The 17,356-nt window shown below is 42.6% G+C and overlaps 1 protein-coding gene across 6 annotated transcripts in view; it reads right to left on the bottom strand.

Annotated features, from left to right (window-relative positions):
- Positions 1 to 17,356, bottom strand: part of chd9 (chromodomain helicase DNA binding protein 9) — a 78,594-nt gene that overhangs the window by 7,369 nt on the left and 53,869 nt on the right. For all 6 annotated transcript variants that reach the window (XM_033625688.2, XM_033625712.2, XM_033625719.2 and 3 more), the window contains 18 exons: positions 14,624 to 14,800; positions 14,223 to 14,366; positions 12,587 to 12,842; positions 11,941 to 12,151; positions 9,432 to 9,627; positions 8,930 to 9,112; positions 7,582 to 7,764; positions 7,236 to 7,346; positions 6,925 to 7,124; positions 6,410 to 6,609; positions 5,648 to 5,807; positions 2,642 to 2,731; positions 1,829 to 1,932; positions 1,386 to 1,503; positions 1,146 to 1,203; positions 913 to 961; positions 436 to 679; positions 108 to 313 (listed from right to left, as the gene is read on the bottom strand). In XM_033625688.2, the coding sequence (XP_033481579.2) occupies positions 108 to 313; positions 436 to 679; positions 913 to 961; positions 1,146 to 1,203; positions 1,386 to 1,503; positions 1,829 to 1,932; positions 2,642 to 2,731; positions 5,648 to 5,807; positions 6,410 to 6,609; positions 6,925 to 7,124; positions 7,236 to 7,346; positions 7,582 to 7,764; positions 8,930 to 9,112; positions 9,432 to 9,627; positions 11,941 to 12,151; positions 12,587 to 12,842; positions 14,223 to 14,366; positions 14,624 to 14,800 (2,890 nt within the window). The remainder of the gene's footprint in view (positions 1 to 107; positions 314 to 435; positions 680 to 912; positions 962 to 1,145; positions 1,204 to 1,385; positions 1,504 to 1,828; positions 1,933 to 2,641; positions 2,732 to 5,647; positions 5,808 to 6,409; positions 6,610 to 6,924; positions 7,125 to 7,235; positions 7,347 to 7,581; positions 7,765 to 8,929; positions 9,113 to 9,431; positions 9,628 to 11,940; positions 12,152 to 12,586; positions 12,843 to 14,222; positions 14,367 to 14,623; positions 14,801 to 17,356) is intronic.

Below are 17,356 nucleotides of genomic sequence, written 5' to 3'. Positions count from 1 at the left end.
GTTTTGATTATAGTGTATAAATAATATCTGACAGTTTGTGTGTGTGTGTGTGTGTGTGTGTGTGTGTGTGTGTACACATGTGGGAATAAGCCAAGTAGACTTCTGACCTCCCTCTTTGGGTGGCAGACGGCACACCCTCCGGCACATGGCAGTAAAAGCACACAGGTATTTCTGCAGGCTCTCGTCAGTCTTCTTGTGCAGCCGAGCCATGGCCCTGAACTTGGTCCAGTCGAACCGGCCCAGGTTTGGGTCGAAGACAACACCGAAAGTGGAGACCACGCGGTAGAAGTCAGCCTCTTCTCGCCTGGTCCATCTGAGAAAAGTGAAAAAGGTTCCCTGTCATAAAACTTTTCATACACAATAATCTTTCTTGCAGTTATATATTCCTTCTCACTGATTAAACCCTCCAAGATGCATTGTCCTCTGTGTTCTGACCTTTGTTGCCGTTCAATCTTTGCAGCCATCTTGGGGTTGAGGGTGTCGTTCAGTGTGGGGGGCAGCGGACAGAGTGGAGCAGACAGTATCATGGTCGACGGGGACTGAGTCTGAGTCTGGTGGATCTGGAGGATCTGCCGGCTCTTGGTGTAGCGTTGAGAGGCTGTGATCAGTCGCCTCAGCCTGGCTGTCAGCACCGAGGGTGAGGGCCAGTAAGAAGTTTCACTTGTCGCTGGAACTGCATCTGGATCAGAGTAATAAACAATACAAAGAACATTCAAATTCCAGAAATCTGAGTGCTATTTCTGAGTGCTATCTTTTATTTTTCTTTGTAGGAAGCGTGATGTGCTCGTGTCATTTTCATCTTAACTTCTAATTATATAACTTTTCCAGATTGCTCCTGCCTGTGGGAAGCCTGTATTTATAATAATCTTCATAATGATAATCCACTGTGGATTACAAGCATCTAATACTCACCTCCGGCGTTGTCAGTGACAACCAAGTCTCCAGGAGAGGAGGCGTCATCCTGCATGAGAAGACAGTGCGTGTTTATGTCAAGACAAAACCACTACTTCTCAAACCAGGAATATAAAGTTACCAGACTGTGATGGACTTCATAATAAGTAACAAATGAGCATGTTTCCTCAACCACTTAAATTATTATGCGTTATCAGAGGACCAACATGTCCCTTGGGTTCACGTGGCCTTACCTCCATATCGTCCTTCAGCAGGGCTGGAGCAGGCTTGTACTCTGGGTCATCCACATCCCTACACACACACACACACACACACACACACACACACACACACACACACATACACACACACAAAGTTTGTGTCATTTCTGCAGTTGACAACCAAGCTGACACAGTTTGTTTTTTTGTTTTTTTTAAATATCTAAACCCAAGCCCAGCACATTAAAACAAAGACCATATAACATTTGTACTGACCCATCCATGAAATCGTTGCCTCTCTGTTCAGCAGCGATGGCCTTCTCATCTGGTCGTCCCACACGCTCTAGGAAGCACAGGGTTGGGTCTGCACGAAGAGTGTTGTACTTCTCATAACCTGGGGGTGCACAGGAGGATAAGCAAACACCAACGTTAGCCGAGGAGAATGCATGGAAACTCTCAGATAGGGACACAAGCTGGATGACTTCCCACAATCAGCTGGTATCAGTGGAAAACACACAGATACTAAAAATAGTAAAGCCTAAAATAATGTTTTACTTTTTAAAACTTTAACAAAACAGGTGCTGACTTTCCCCCTTCTGTAGGTTGACCACAGAGGCTTTGAGAGCAGAGACTAGTTGAGTTTAATTTCAACTGTAGCGCATGTTTCTCATTTAGATTACCCTGTTAAATAAAACACAGTGAAAGATGAGGTTTCTTACCATGCTTAAAGACACCCAGCAGCAGACACTTGTCTGAGATGGCATCCCACCACAAGGCTGGCAGCTCCGAATGGTCAGGGTCTGGCACCCAGATCTTTATCTCACTAAAGAGATGGAAGAGGAGGAGGTTTTAGATGGATGTTATGTGGAGGAACCTTTATTGATTGGACTCATTTACTAACTTTTTTAATCTTCTCCTATTTGTTATATTAACATGCAAACACTTCAAACTGTTCTGGATGCCTAAAACATGAAGGGCTTTCATTGTGACACAAAAAAATTAGAACTGTGAAACAATAAAAGCCTCCTTTAACTTTCTTTGGTGATTTCCTTGTTACTAGTAGGTTTTATTAACCATTTTCAACAGTGCTGTATAATAGAGAACAGAAAAAAACTCTACATCTTTCACCACCAGGTGGAGCTCTACAACCTTCTTATTCATTTGGTTGAACAGTAGTTTCTTCCTTCAACAGGTTGATACCACATGCTGGTGGCCATACTGGCCACTCAAGGAGAAAAATCTACAAAGACGCTATTTCACCTTGATTTGGAAACTCTGTCTGGGTGTACAACGTTGTGTTGAAGCTGTGACATCTATCTAATCTCTCTGTGTATATCATGAATCCAGCTATTCTATTATCTGAGCAGATCATGAATTTTACAACCACTCTCAGCAGAATGTTGGTTACCTACCGAATTATAATTTTAAAATAAAATGATTGTGTTTCAAGAGTCTAAAGCAATCAAAGTTGTAAAAAAAAAAAAAACAAGCTAGGCAGGAAGTGTATGTAAAGTAAAGTAATGTGTGCTCACCTTGAGTCTGCGCCGTCTAGCACCCTCTGGGCCTGGGATCCTATCACCTCTTGTTTCAGGTAGTAGAGCATTCTGACCCTGAGCAGCACCCTGCACAGAGAAAACCCAGTGGTCACAACAAAGCCCCGACCACGCACAAACGCTGAGCGAGCAGAACCGATGCTCACACGCACGCAGCAAACCGGTGAACACAATGCAAATCAGTGAAATGTGTGACAATTCAGCTGTAATCCTAAAATGTAGTCCTCTTCCTGTTGTTTCACATAAAGAGCATACACTTGAATGAATTTATGTTTAATACGTACCCCAGTATTTGATTTTGAGTCTATGTGTGTATACAGCTAGAAATCATTAGCTCCACAGGCCTTCCACAGGGGAGATATACACACTGATCAATTAATGTGGGAAATTATAGTTTCACTGAAGTCGACATGATTGTACAGACCGCACAAGGAGTCAGGGGCAGCTCCACAGCTGAGCTCTGAGGACTGAATGAACAGACAACAGTCTCTCTCCAGTCATCATGTGGTCGTGCTCTGGCAGTAGATGAAGGCTGGGAAGTCGAGGCTGACAAGGTAGCGAGAGGCTGACTCACAGGGGAGACATTAGCTCTGTGATGCATGATCACACATCGCAGCCAGCAGGCTTTGAGCGAAGACACAGTGAAGTGGTGGGAACTGTGGTGTGCTGGTGTGCCAGGCTGGAACGTCTGGCATGCCTTGAGATTTTGCTTAATGTCGAAAAAGCGTTCTGTGTAATCATTTTGTCTCAACACAAAATGATTTCCATGTACTGCTTGCTGTTGGGAAAAAAATGCAGCACGGAGGTTTCAAGGATTTCTGGCATGAGAGCAAAATTCTCTGTGGGGTATTGCTATTACTGTGGAGTTATTAGCTGTCCTACAATTACTCTTTACAGAATGGTTACATCTCAGAGGATACAGTATTCTCCAATGACATTACCAAATGAGCAGGGAAATTTAGGAAACATCCAAATGACACATCCGTCTTTTGTGAATGGAGGCCCTAAAACACCCCTAATAAAACACAACTTATTCAAACCAAATTAGATATGAAAAACTGTTAATTAACCAAGCACCTGTAACTTTTCAAATCATTCTCATGTCTCAATGTCTAGCACCTGTTGCCAGACTACTGATGTAGCAGTATTATAGATAATAAGAAAAAAATCTCTCTAGTTAAACTGTCACACTGTCTACTTCTTTGTATTTGCTGCCACTTTTTAAACAACTATCACATCATGTAAGCCTGTGGCCTCCTCTCCTGCCAAGGCCTCTTCACACTGCTGCTCTTCTTTCAAGAGCACTGAAAGAGTTGTGGACTTCCACTCTGAAATATAGCATGCCAGGCATTCCATCTTTTTTCTCCAGACTGTAATTCAGCAAAATATTGTTATAAATGAGCCTCAAATCCTTCCCTGATTCACTGACAGGACAAAAAAAAAAACTGCAGAGCCCCCAGGTCTGCCTGTCTGTCGGAGTGATGGATGTCTGTGGTGACCAGTCTGGACTTGTAGCTCTGCTAAATCAAAGTCCTGAACTTCCTCCCTTTTTCTCCACCACCCTCCATCCTCCTGTGTGACTGGAACCGCCCAGGAGCAGCTGCTGCTTCCTCTGCCTGTCAGCACAGCCCTTCATCATTTTCCTCTCAAGCCTTTGTTAGTCAGTGTGTGCGTGCATGTGTGCGTGCATGTGTGTGTGCATGTGTGAGTGTAATGTGATTCTCTCAGAGAGGCTGCAGAGGATCTCAGCACAGTCTTTCAGAAGCAAATAAGCCAAGTATGCATGACATGAAAAGAATCCCTTGTGGTCTGTTCACAGAAAACAATCCATCATAAAACCTGCGTAACAGGGAGACTCTGAGTCACACGTGTAATTCTGATTCAAAACACACACACACACACACACACCATGAGAGTTGTGTGTCTTCTCAAAACTTAGTGTAAAAAGTGCACGCAAAGTGCTTGAGGAACAGGAAATTCACACAACATGATGATGTCAAGAGTTTGGAAAACAGTCAGAATCATCTCCCGCTACTTCTTATAGTTTTCTGTGTAGGAGTCCTACATTTACGGTCCTGTTAAGAAAGCCAGTGAACCCCCTCCCACCCCCACCAGTCACATTCCAGGTCCTCGGAGTGAAAAAGCAGAAGTCAGCAAACCCTGCTGACTGTGTGTCCCCGTTTGCCTGGCCTGTCACATATCAGACAATCCCTGGATTCAGCACAACTGGACCGGGAAACAATGGAGAACTTTCTATGGAAGCTGCAGCTCTCTGCGTCCAAAGCCCTACAGACACAAGCCCCCTTTTTAAAAAGAGAGCAGGCATCTATTTGGCTTTATATCTCAGCGGACCATGTTTTGATAGCAGCCATCTTTTTCCCCGTCTGTAAATAAGAGAGATCTATGACGGCCATTAGCTGGGCTGAAGTCTCATTAAGAATCATATCAGTCAGCTGGTCTAGATGTGATGCACGTCCTTTAATGAATCAGTCGACTGTCAGCTCCAATAGATGTTTTAGTGCCTCCTAATTACTGTGGCTTGGAGGTGCCACAGTTAAAATTTGAACCACGTGCAAATTGTATTTTCAAACACTTAGGCTTCATTCTATTAAAAATAAAGTGATACAATCTGTCTAGAAGAGAATAATGACCACCTGCCAGTAGCTGTAATAGCATAAAGGTTTAAACACAGACACAAGAACACGCACATGCTCAACCAGCGAGACAAAACCAACTAACCTTGGACGATTAGTCACCATGTTCACTATAAGCAAGTTAAATGCGTGAATATATAAGATATTACAACTATCTCTTTAATCTAAGACACTATTTCAGACAGTCAAGAGTATCTGTCTTTTGTACCGTGGGTACTACTGCATACTTATACACAGATGGTTCTCCTATACTGTTGGTGCTGTCAGAATACATCTCATTTAGTGTCTTGCAGTGTCCGTTAATTTTTAAGTGGAATAAGGAAACACCTACTTGTTGCAGTGGTGTTTGAGGTGTTTCTTGTAGCCGTCGTCCTGAAGCATGTGCTCTGGGTTGTGTTTCCTGAGCCACTCAGCTTTGTGGATGTCAAAAGAGCTCGACTGGGTCTTCATCTTCTTACCCTTCCTGCCCCGAGGGACCGGAGCAGACAAACCTAAAAGGTACAAAAGGAGGTCAAGAGTCATAGACCGTATAAGATCATGGACGTAGCCACCATAACATCATCCATTGGTTTGTGGATTCCTGCTTTGAAGCCTTAAGTCTGGTATTTTAAGCTTTCCCCACCTTGAATTTTTAGAGCAAAGAGTGATCATATCTGGACAAGAGCGCGGAGCTGTGAATGAGCGAGGGGTGGATCTCACTGCGAGCCTGAGAACACTATCCACAGTGACCATAAATTTAAGCTTTAGAAAAATGTAATGGGTGAGTTACAGAACAATTTACCCCCCATACAGTAAATTAGCTATAAAAAGAAAAAACAAGTTGTTTGTACCAGGCTGTTAACATGTTTGTTTCTGCAGGTCTGTGAGGACTGACTGGCTTCTGGAACCAGCCTCAAGTGGCTGTTCAAGGAACTGCAGTTTTCAGCATTCCCATCATTGGCTTAATTTTTCAGCCCCAGAGGTTGCCCAATGGTTGACAGTCACTGGTGCAGTATAGGAATCTAAGTAGTTTCCTAAATCCCGCCTTTTCTGACCTCTCACTACCTGCTGTGATAAGGCCAGTTAAATGTAGGCTGTAAGTTCTGAGACTCACCCAGGTGATTCTGCAGCTCCTTGGTGCGTCCATCCTCAGTGGGGGCAATCAGGTCCCACATGAAGCTTTTGATCTTGTCATCTCCACGGTAATGGACCAGACAGTAAGCCAACAGGGCCCTGCAGATGGACTCCACATCCCTCTCCGTCAGTTGCTTCTTAAAACGCCCATGATTGAGAATATCCTTCCAACGACCCCACCTGGACAGCAAAAGGGAAAAGCCAGACATAAAAAAAGTGGGTTCAGATTAAAAGTATCACTTGTCAAGCTACTTAAAAGACACTTTAATTTTCAATCTCAACGTTTATGTACGGCTTAATTATACAGTGATGACATCCTTGTGCATTTGTATGTAACTGGCACTAGATACAAACAGCAAGTAATAATGGGACTAAACAAAAGATGTATGTTTCCTGTATCCTATTACACGTTTTCAGTTAGTTAGTTTCACTTTCTATAGACAAGATCAACACAGTTGCTATGGCTTAATGGATAAACTATTTTAATCATCTTACCCATAAACAAGCAGATTCTTCTCTACTCTGAAGCACTCTGTGCGTCCATAGCTGTTGAGGCGGTCGTGGTTTCGCCTGAGCTTAGGTTTGGTGTCGTCACTGTCGCTGTTGCCCTCCGAAAGCTCTGCCAACTCATCCTTGGTGGCACTGAATGGCCTCGTCTGCTTTCTGACACGAGGAGTGTCGATCACCAAGCTGTTCTGTAGCGAGGGAATGTAGGAACAAAATTTCAGTAAAGGGTTTTCCAGGTCTTGGTGAGAAAGGTGCTCAGTATGTTCTGTGTACTGTATTATTTGTGGTGAAGTACATACTCTGCCGTTGACCATCTCCATATCAATGTCAGCCTTTTTGGCCCATTTGTCCCAGAAGTTGGGGTCATCCAGAGAGATGTCTGTGCGGTTTCCGGACGCCACAAAACTGGCCTGAAAGCAGACGTGTGAATCATATTAAAGCATAATCATATGTGCCATCACCTGCATGATGTATCATGAGCTGCTCCTTGTTGAAACTCAAAAACAGCCAGTGACCTGTAAAATGTTCAATGTACACTGGATCTAACCATCTCTAATTACATGGGGAGGAATGGGTAAGAACAGTTGATAACATTTAATTTACATCACCTGTGTTGGAGCAGTTGTACTTATCTACTTTATTCACCTTAGCAAAAGTGGAGCCTCGTCCCTCAGACTCAATGGTGATGGTCTTTGTCCTGCGCTGGAGGATCTGATCGATGTCCTCCTCACAGAATTTGGCCCCTTCGTCCTCCTCATCCATGATGGCCCCGTACGCACCACGTCGCAGCAGATCCTCAATCTCCTTCTTTGACAGCTGCTGCACTGCCTGATGGGTAAGGAGGAGGATATAGACATTTAGAGTCAAACTACTGTAGATACAACACATACAGATAAATGAACAAGGCAAAACAGAATATTAAATGGACCTGAGCTGCAAAATGGAGCACAATACTGCATAATGCACGGCACAAAAACCTGCATAACTTGTAACGACAGACAGTCAAACACACGCATGTTGGATTATTGAAATCATACCATCAGCAGCTCTGTATCTAACCCCAGCAGATGTTTATAATGCAAATATGTTCAGTCTGACCAGATGTGGAGACCTGCTAATAGCTCAACCACCTCATACTCCTGATAATTCTCAGAGGACACCAACTGCAGCAAAACATCCACCTACACACTTCACACACTGTTGACACCCTCCCTCACAACAAGATTAGACTCTAATAGGATCGGTTACACTTCAAGTGGAAATTTCAAGAGTGAGCTCCAAGTTTTAGGGTTTGTGAACAGTTCTCTTTCTTTGCTTGGCATCTTGTTGTCTGCCATCTGTTCCTCTGATGTCATTCAGGACTGATATCACAAACTGTTGACTTTTATTATTGTTGGAGAGACAAGTGGAAGAAATCTTCGGTATTTTATTTTTATAACTTATCTCATTCTCACACGATGACAACAGGAACGTCTCAGTTAGAGTGTGTAAGAAATGTGTCTGTAATTGTTATGACTGTTTGTATGACTTTACTTAAACTGGAGTAAAGTTCCAAATTTGACTTAAGCTTTTCAGATCCATCTGTATTTTAAGACTTTAGTTATTTACTGTGCTAAACTGAGAAGCTGGAGAGTAAACAGATAAAGAAAAAAAAAGAGAATAAAAGGTACATTAAGAGAAACATGGTGAATAAAAAAGGATGAAAAGTTTTGTCTGAATAAAAACTGTGTAAACCCTGCTCTGTGATTAGCACAGTGCGACACCAGGCTATTTCCATTTCCTGCTCATTTGTGTATTAATGTGATGATGAGATAGCTGAACTGAAAAATGAAATGTCCAGCCAAGGTCAACTTGTGAAATGGATGGTATTCATCACAGGCACTGTCTGAAAACAAACACCTCCCTTTGGAAATTAACTCAAAATAATTTACATGACTCAACGATTTAATTCCCCATGTCTATATCGGTCCGTTTGGACAATTCTCAAACTCACCCCTCCCCCGGCGCCTCCTCCCAGGCTGTTATCTCGGCCACTCATGCTCTGCAACACTGCTTTGTCCAGGCCCAGCTTGAGGCTGGCGCGATCAAACATTTCTCGCTCGTACGAGTTCCTGGTGATCAGACGGTACACCTTCACTGCCTTGTTCTGACCGATCCGATGGCAGCGAGCCTGCGCCTGTGAAGGGCGGGGAAAAACAATGAGTAAACTGCACTAAACGTACAAATAGGAGCATTTGTGTTAATATCTTCAGTCTGACCCAAATGTCACCTGATCTGAAATAATGGCAAATTTTTGAGTGAAATTCGAACATCCCCCTGATTGGACACAGTGTAAAGCACTTTTCTTGGTGATGCGTCTTGTTGGCAGGTGTTTATGAGCAGATGTCAGACAAGAGATAACTACCAGAGTGCCAAAATTCTCTCATGCCTGAATACTAACGGTACAAATCTACGGCAGTGAGCTGCCTCTACTGCTAAGCGAGTCTGTGTCGTACCTGCAGGTCATTCTGCGGGTTCCAGTCTGAGTCAAAGATGATGCAGGTGTCTGCTGCTGTGAGGTTGATTCCCAGGCCGCCAGCTCTTGTGCACAGAAGAAAAACAAAGCGCTCCGACTCAGGCTTACTGAAACGGTCGATAGCTGCCTGCCGCAGGTTCCCCCGAACACGTCCATCAATTCGCTCATACAAGTACCTGCAACACAAGAAATGACTCATTATTCTGTGAAATATTTATCTTGAGCTTCAGGTCAAAATTGATTTAAACATTAAACATTTTGATCATGTTTGTATTTTCTTACAGAGTTTGATTTTGTAAATTAAGCTTTTAATAACACATTTTAACATGTTATAACTCAGCTATCTGCCGACTGTACGGTACGGGTCTTTAACTTTACCCCCAAACCTTACTTTTATTTTCCTTCCCTTCTACACCTGGGAAACTGTATGCTGCATAGATAGATAAAACGGTTTCTACAAGCAGTGGTTATGCTCTTTCATCCTTGTGTCCATTCTCATCCCCTCCCACACTCCGACCCCGTGCCCTCCCCTGGGAAATCCACTTCCAGTCAGGAGAAGCCTCACAGAAACTCTTGCTTGTCTAATGCAGTGGAGCCCTGAGGGGTTCTATAACCTTCTGCTGAACCCTGTCTGAGGTCTTTGCTGTGCAGCACCTCACATGTTTACAATAGTTTAGGGTTTGCTCCAGCGACTGGTGGGAAGCCAGACGAAAGACAGACAGACACAGAGAGAGAGAGAGAGAGAGAGAGAGAGAGAGAGAGAGAGAGAGAGAGAGAGAGAGAGAGAGAGAAGAAACATGAGAGCAACGAAAGGATGTAGGGAGACAAAGCCCCCCCCCCAAAAAAAAAAAGTCATGGAAATGAGACAGAAAGGACTGAGGAGTGAGAGCTGGGAGATGTTAGAATAAAATTAAAGACAAAGATGAGAACCAGAAACCTCTTACTGCTAATTATCAGATTCCTAAATGCCATTAAACTCTGACCCTTATGGGTGGATGTAAACCTTTCCCCATGATTGACTCGCCAAATGTTCCTCACCACTCACTCCATTTCAGCCTTTTATGGGACTTTTGGGCATTACCTAAGACACTGCTGACACAGGCAGAACCAGACACACACACACACACACACACACACACACACACACACACACACACACACACACACACACACACACACACACACACAGGGAAGCAAGGTGAGAGCTCTTTGATTCTAAAAGTAATGTTACACTGGGCAGGGCTTAGGTTGTGTATAGAAGCTTTATGTCATCTTTATCAGCTGCTCCTGGGCTCTGCAGGTGGGGAAGCAACGGCTTGCTTTTTTCATTCACTCTAATTACAGGCCTACAAATCATACAGTTTGCACAGACACTGGAAAAAAAGATTATCTCAAATTTAATGCCTAAAATCCTGTGACTTATTTTTTGGAGACTGAGATGGCTGTATTAATTACCCTTAGTGGAACTGAGATGTTGTAGACTTAGAAAGATTAAAACAGCACGTTTATCATCTGTAAAAAGATTTAACCAGATTTTTTTTTTTTTTTAATTTTGGCAAAACTGTTATTTTGTGAGATCTGTTTGACCAGTGGTAGTGAAAGAAGAGACGGAAAGAAACTACTCCTTACAGTGTTGCTACAGAACAGTTCTCCCAACACTCCAAAGACATACAGGTTACGTGAACTGGACAATTTAACACTCACACCTATTAGTGATCTGTATCTGCTTGTATGTTGTATGTGTGTACGCTGCATGTTATGATATGTTTCAGTCCCCTTTGGCCCTGAACAGGAAAACTGGATGCACAAAATGTATGGATGGGTGGATGTATGTGTTGTTTGGACTCATTTGATGTGATGAAATATCAGGCTCCATCACTAATGCTGCTGCTGCTGCTGCCAAGTACCCCCACTGCCAATTGGCTGTCATGGACTGCATGCTAAAACACACCGCTATAGACATACTGTCCCTCACCACTTCCAGCCATAGGAGTCAGATCATCCTTTGCAACATGTGTAACAGCTACTGAGTGTTCCCAGTAAATCCTGCCTGTCACGTGCACAAGGTTTGGTGCTTCCTATGAATCATAAAGGATCTAATGAAGCCAGAGGATAAGAGTGACTTAACATTTTTGAGCAGCAGCACTAAGTTAACATGAAATGTTTTATAAGGACAAGAAAAAAAATCTTATGCACAAGTGAATTTTCTTTTCGGCATGGACTATGACAGAAGAGATTAAGTGAACAGTGTAACTAAACACTTTCCAATTCAACATTCAAATGTTTTCCCAGAACTAAATTCATTACTGCATCTAATTTGTGTGATGTGTCAAATTATATATGCTGATGCTGAATGACTGAATAACTTGTTGTAGCTGTTTTTTGTATGCAATGCATGACGTGTTAAAGAGATCACTTTTTCACATTTCTGTAGGAACCCTTACATCTGAGCTATAAATAGTAAATCCTCAATTATCTGTCACCACTACCTTCTCTGAATGAGGTAGTCTTCCAAGATGTCCAGGCAGCGCACCATCTGAGAGAAGATGAGCACCTTGTGCCCTCCGGCCTTCATCTTGGGCAACAGTTTGTCAATGAGGACCAGCTTCCCGGCAGACTGCACCATAGCCTGCAGGTGAAAGTCGATGGCAGTGGGGCTATACACCTCCCTGAAGTCCTCTAGGATCTTCTCTTCTGCCCCTGACATAGCAAAGACATGTATGCATTAGCAACAATGTATCTTTCATGCTTCTCATATTATTTTCTACATCTTAATGTCCACTCATGAAGATCAGGGCTTCACTCCTTTTGTTGATGGAGCAGGTGTGTAAAAACAACTTAAAAATCACTCATTTAATGCATGCTTTTCCTGTCTCTGAATGTCAACAATTAGGATGCCTGTGTAACATGTAGTGTGTATATTATAATTTCAGGAGTATATACTAAAGAATGGACTCAAGATTTGCATCAGTGTCACTGTGGTTTAATTAAAGAGGTAACAAAACACTTGCAGTGCATATGCAGTATCTACTAAATCTCTTAAGATCTCCATGGCTGACTTAGACAGCCAACACAACTATAAATTTCAACTTCCTTTATCTATATTAACCTATATTTAAAAAGGTACCATCCTACCTTTGATGAGGTAGGGGTGGTTGCAGCACTTTCTCAGCTCCATCATGGTGTTGACCAGGTTGGGCATATTAGCCTGGCCAGCTCCTTTAGCCAGGAAAGAGAAGTTCTTCTCCAAGATGGCGCGGTAGTATTTCTTTTGAATGTTGGTGAGCTCGACCTCGATGATGGTTTCCTCTTTAGGAGCCAACTTCTTCTCCACATCCTCCTTCAACCGCCGCAGCATCATTGGCTTCAGGATGCCCTGTAGCTTCTGTACCTGTAGGCCGACAGATTAAAACAGAGTTACACATCACATGTCACATGTAACTGCTTTGGGATATTGTATACTACTATCCACAGGTATGGGGTTATACAGGCTGCAATTATCTTCAAAATATAATTGTAATGTCTCAGACAAAACCTTTCAGTTTCCTATCCAGTTTACATATTGGCATTTTTCACTTCATGCAGAAAAGTGCATTTCATGTCTGTAATGGATGCAGATGCAAAGAACCATTAAAGGAGCACATCTAACATTATGCAAATGACGACTGCCCTAACGTTGGCTAATGCCAAGAATAAAACCTTAACAGCAGTTGCCTGCTTATTACTTCCATTTACAGCCAACTTAGATGAGACACAATTTGCTTACACACATAATCTGCCCTCCATCAAAGTAGGAGTCACCAAACCCATCTACACTATTTGGTATCAAGATTTTATAACATCAGATTTTTATATATTATTGATATCTGTCTGTAGAGGTATTGTGTAGCATGTAATTATTATATGTAATAATTATTTTATATAGATATGTTAAATTTTAAAATCAGTTTTTTTTTCTTCATTTGATGCAAAACCACATTTTCTAAATCATGTGTTTGTACAGTACAGCATCACAACTTACTACTAGGTCCCAGAGAGTGGGCCAGCTTACCTCAACCAGTGTCCTTTTTTATTACACACACAGACCCTCGTCTAACATCAGTTATGTTATGCGTTGAAAAAGCACCTCTTAACAGCACCAGCAGCGTCTACTATGAAAAGGATTTCACAGTCCCACTAGCACAAAGAGCTTCTAGATTTAGTACCGCGTGTTGAGTACGAGCTGTTCCAAATATTTTAACTTTCAGTGTGAGTACCACACTTCATGTTTTAATGGTCTTTCCTCGAGCATCTCTTTAGTGGCTCTGCATAAAAATGAAATGCCAAACGGCAATGTGTAGAAGGAGAGGTAAAAAGCCTTTTTCTTGTGAGCAATTGTGTCAATAACACAGTCCGACAACGAGGAGCATAATACTCCATTATCTGTTATCTTTATCCACCATATGTTTTGTGTGTGTGTGAGTGTGTTGTACAAAATGTCACTGTGGCCTAGTTAGAATAAGCCCCACTTCAAGGGTTCCATCTGTAGCAAGAGGATCTTTATACTGTATCTGAGCAACACTGTCTTGTGGAGCTCTAAGAAACAATAACTTGACTCTTCTTTTATTTATTTAAGTCCCCTTTAATAATCCTGAACATTAAGATGACAAAAAAAACGGATGGCACAAGAGGCTCAGGCAACATCTGACTTGATTGTGTGACATGGATTTCTGACCTGTTTTATCAATTCAGATTATTCACAAACGTATTCTCCATGTGACTGCGGGCTCACCTGCTCCTCAGTCTTGAGGTCTCCAAACTCCTGCATAAAGGTGTTTTCTGAGGGGAAGCGTGCCGGCTCCAGGAAGTGGAGCAGGCTGAAGAGCTCCTCCACTGTGTTCTGGAGAGGAGTACCTGTCAGCAGGACCTTGTGCTCCTGGAAGGGAACAAGAGGTACGAGAAGACAATGTTTTAGTATTTATGAGTTGAGCACTACTACATCAAACTGTCCAAAATGACTGCTTTATTAATGATGCTCTCTATCATGTTATTTCATAGCATACCTACATACTTGAATAGCAGTATACTGTTGAGAATGACAAGGACTAGACAATGTTTCGAGCATTGCACTTATGCACACATTTGAAGAGTTTTTTGTTTCTTTATCTCTCTGTAAATTGACAGGAAATATACCAGGTTCATGAGCTTGAAGCCCTCTAGCAGCTTGCAGTTCTTGTTCTTGAGGCGGTGGGCCTCATCGATAATAACACAGCGCCACTCTATGGCATTGAGTTCAGGGCAGCCTCCCAGGATCATCTCAAACGTGGTGATAACGGCCTGGAACCTGTAGGCTCCTCGTATCGCACGGCCCTGAAGACAAAAGGGAGAGATGTAGGATTAACTCTTTGAAATGGGTTTATCAGGCATTTATAAAACAATTATTCACAAATTTAAGAGATAGAATTTGTGTTTCATGCACAAGAAACTACTGTCTGTTTTACAAGTGGAGGTGTGTGAAATACATTTCATTTGTTTCATTGGCCTTCGTAGTTTGATGAATGTGTTTGATGCAGAATGTGTACGCAGGGATATCATTACACTTTTAAAGACCTTTTCAAGATTTTTTAGCCAAATCTGACAGATTTTTGGACAAATTATCTGTTTCTTATTCAAGCGCTGCAGGTAAATATAAAGGAGAGTAGGTTTTTTTTTGCCAACAGCAAGTTTAAAGTAAAAAGATAGTATTCGGTTCAGTGGTAGTTTAAAGATTTGTAACATCAGGAATGTGTATTTTCATGCAGAAGAGTTTGACTCGTTTTGACAAGAAACGTAAAAGATGGGTAAATAAAATTAGATGAAATGTTTGAGGCAATTAAAACCTCACAAATTCAAATTTAAGACTTCTTAATTACTTTGACGACCTAATATTCATAATATTGAATTCGAGACATTTTAAGACTCTTCAAGGACCGCAGACGCTCTGGTACTGTCATTAAAAAAAAAAAAAAGCTGTTTTCTGAGAGAATATAATGTGTGTGTAACTGTTAATTGTTAACATTACAAACCTACTAATTTGCAGCCTTGACAGCAAACACATGGCTCACACGTTATTTTTAGATTTCGCTGGCAATCTAAAAACACACCTCTTGATCGTGAAGCTATCTACATTAAAACCAGGACATTAGTGCACACCTGCCGGTGAGTCTTTATGCTGTTTGTTTATTTGTTTGTTTATCTGTCTGGGGAGGCTTTTCTTCAACCCGCCTCTCCATTTGTATCTATCACCCAGGACAACAGTCCTCGAGGTATACTCAGTTATCCAGTAACCCCCTCCCACAGCCAGCCAGCCAACAGACTGCTGTAAAGGAGCCTCTGATATGCCTGAGCAGCGCTGACAGAGAGATCCCCTGGGGGCCTGCTATGACATCACAGGCTGCCTGGGAGACAGCCTGGTGGCGGCTCCGCTCTGTTCTGCACTTGCTTGCCTTAATTCCTCCTACGGTTCGTCTGAATACTAAGAGCTTCTAACTGCCTGTTGTGACACATCACATGGCCTGCCAACCACAGAAAGCCTCTGCCCAGGGCTCACTAACTACCTAGCAGCCTACTTACTGTTGGGCACGTGCCCTTCTTTGGATCTTGTTATATGCCATGTTGGTACTATGAACCACTTATTCATAAAAATCCTCTCTTACCCAACACCGTAAGAAATCATGGGCTCCAGAAAATTATGTAAAATCTGTGGCACTGTTTAAGAGTACAGATGCTGAACCTTTGTCGAACCTTTTGACATGACTGAATGACAGAATTATCAACGTCACATAAAATACATTTTCCCTTCCCGGAAACATTCCTCTTCCTACAGGTGTTTTCTGCTCAGAGACATTGTGCTAAGTGAGTCTGCCGCATTAGACAGAGTTGCAGTGTATCTAGGCTTTGTGTTACACATGGTAATCACGTTCTGCCTCGCTTTTCAATATCCGACTCCCATTGTTGTATGCGGGCCTCCTGTTTTCAAACATATCATTAGATTACTCACAGGACTTCATGTTGCTGACACAGTGCTGCTGTTCTCTATAGAGCAGCACTGTGATTATTTTAATCGAAGTGAATCAGTGCTTTCCATTCTGAAGGTAAGCACAGGGAAGTCGCTTTCTGCTCGCCAGACTTTAAAGGGGGAAGATTAGGCGTGTCAGGAGGGAGTTAACGGCCTCTCAATCCTCACAATTCCATTTGTGTTGTTAGGTACGTGAGACAAGCTGAATGCCTCGCTGCGTATCCACGACTGATTCTTGACCGGCTCCTAAATGCTGGGTTCACACTGCACGCAGGAGCGCTGCCAAGTGCGCAGATTTTCCGTGGAGCGCTGCCCGCTTGCTCTCTGCGCTCATATTAAGCGATTAGGCGGATCACAGTGGACGTGCTGGGGCGCCGAGTGCCCTGGCCTGCTCGCAATCTGCAGTGATAGTTTCAGTGTCTGGTCTATTTTTCCCGTGAGCGAAACTAGCAAGAAAACACACTGAAAATGTGTTGTTTTTTTTTTTTAACGATATAAAGTGTGTATCAAATATAATATAAATGATCTGACCATGATAAATGATAGAATATACATCCCATGCTTACACACACACACACACACACACACACACACACACAATCACACACACACACACACACACAGCCAACTCACACAATCACACACACACACAGCCAACTCACACAATCACACACGCACACGATCAGACAGAGGCAGAGCTCTACATGTGATTTTAACAGAGCAGAGAGCAGAATCGCTTGCTGGCCGGCGCAGTGAAATGCGCTTCTGGTGTGAATGACAATTTACAAATCAGGGCGCTTCCACATCCAGTGTGAACCTGGCGTAAGACTTTTCTCAGGCTAAAATAACAAGTGTGGTGACAAAACACA

The sequence above is a fragment of the Epinephelus lanceolatus genome, chromosome 2 (genome assembly GCF_041903045.1).
Source record: "Epinephelus lanceolatus isolate andai-2023 chromosome 2, ASM4190304v1, whole genome shotgun sequence".
NCBI classification, from domain to species: Eukaryota; Metazoa; Chordata; class Actinopteri; order Perciformes; family Serranidae; genus Epinephelus; species Epinephelus lanceolatus.
The sequence above is the reverse complement of the archived record's forward strand: the minus strand, read 5'-3'. Positions and strand labels throughout refer to the sequence as shown.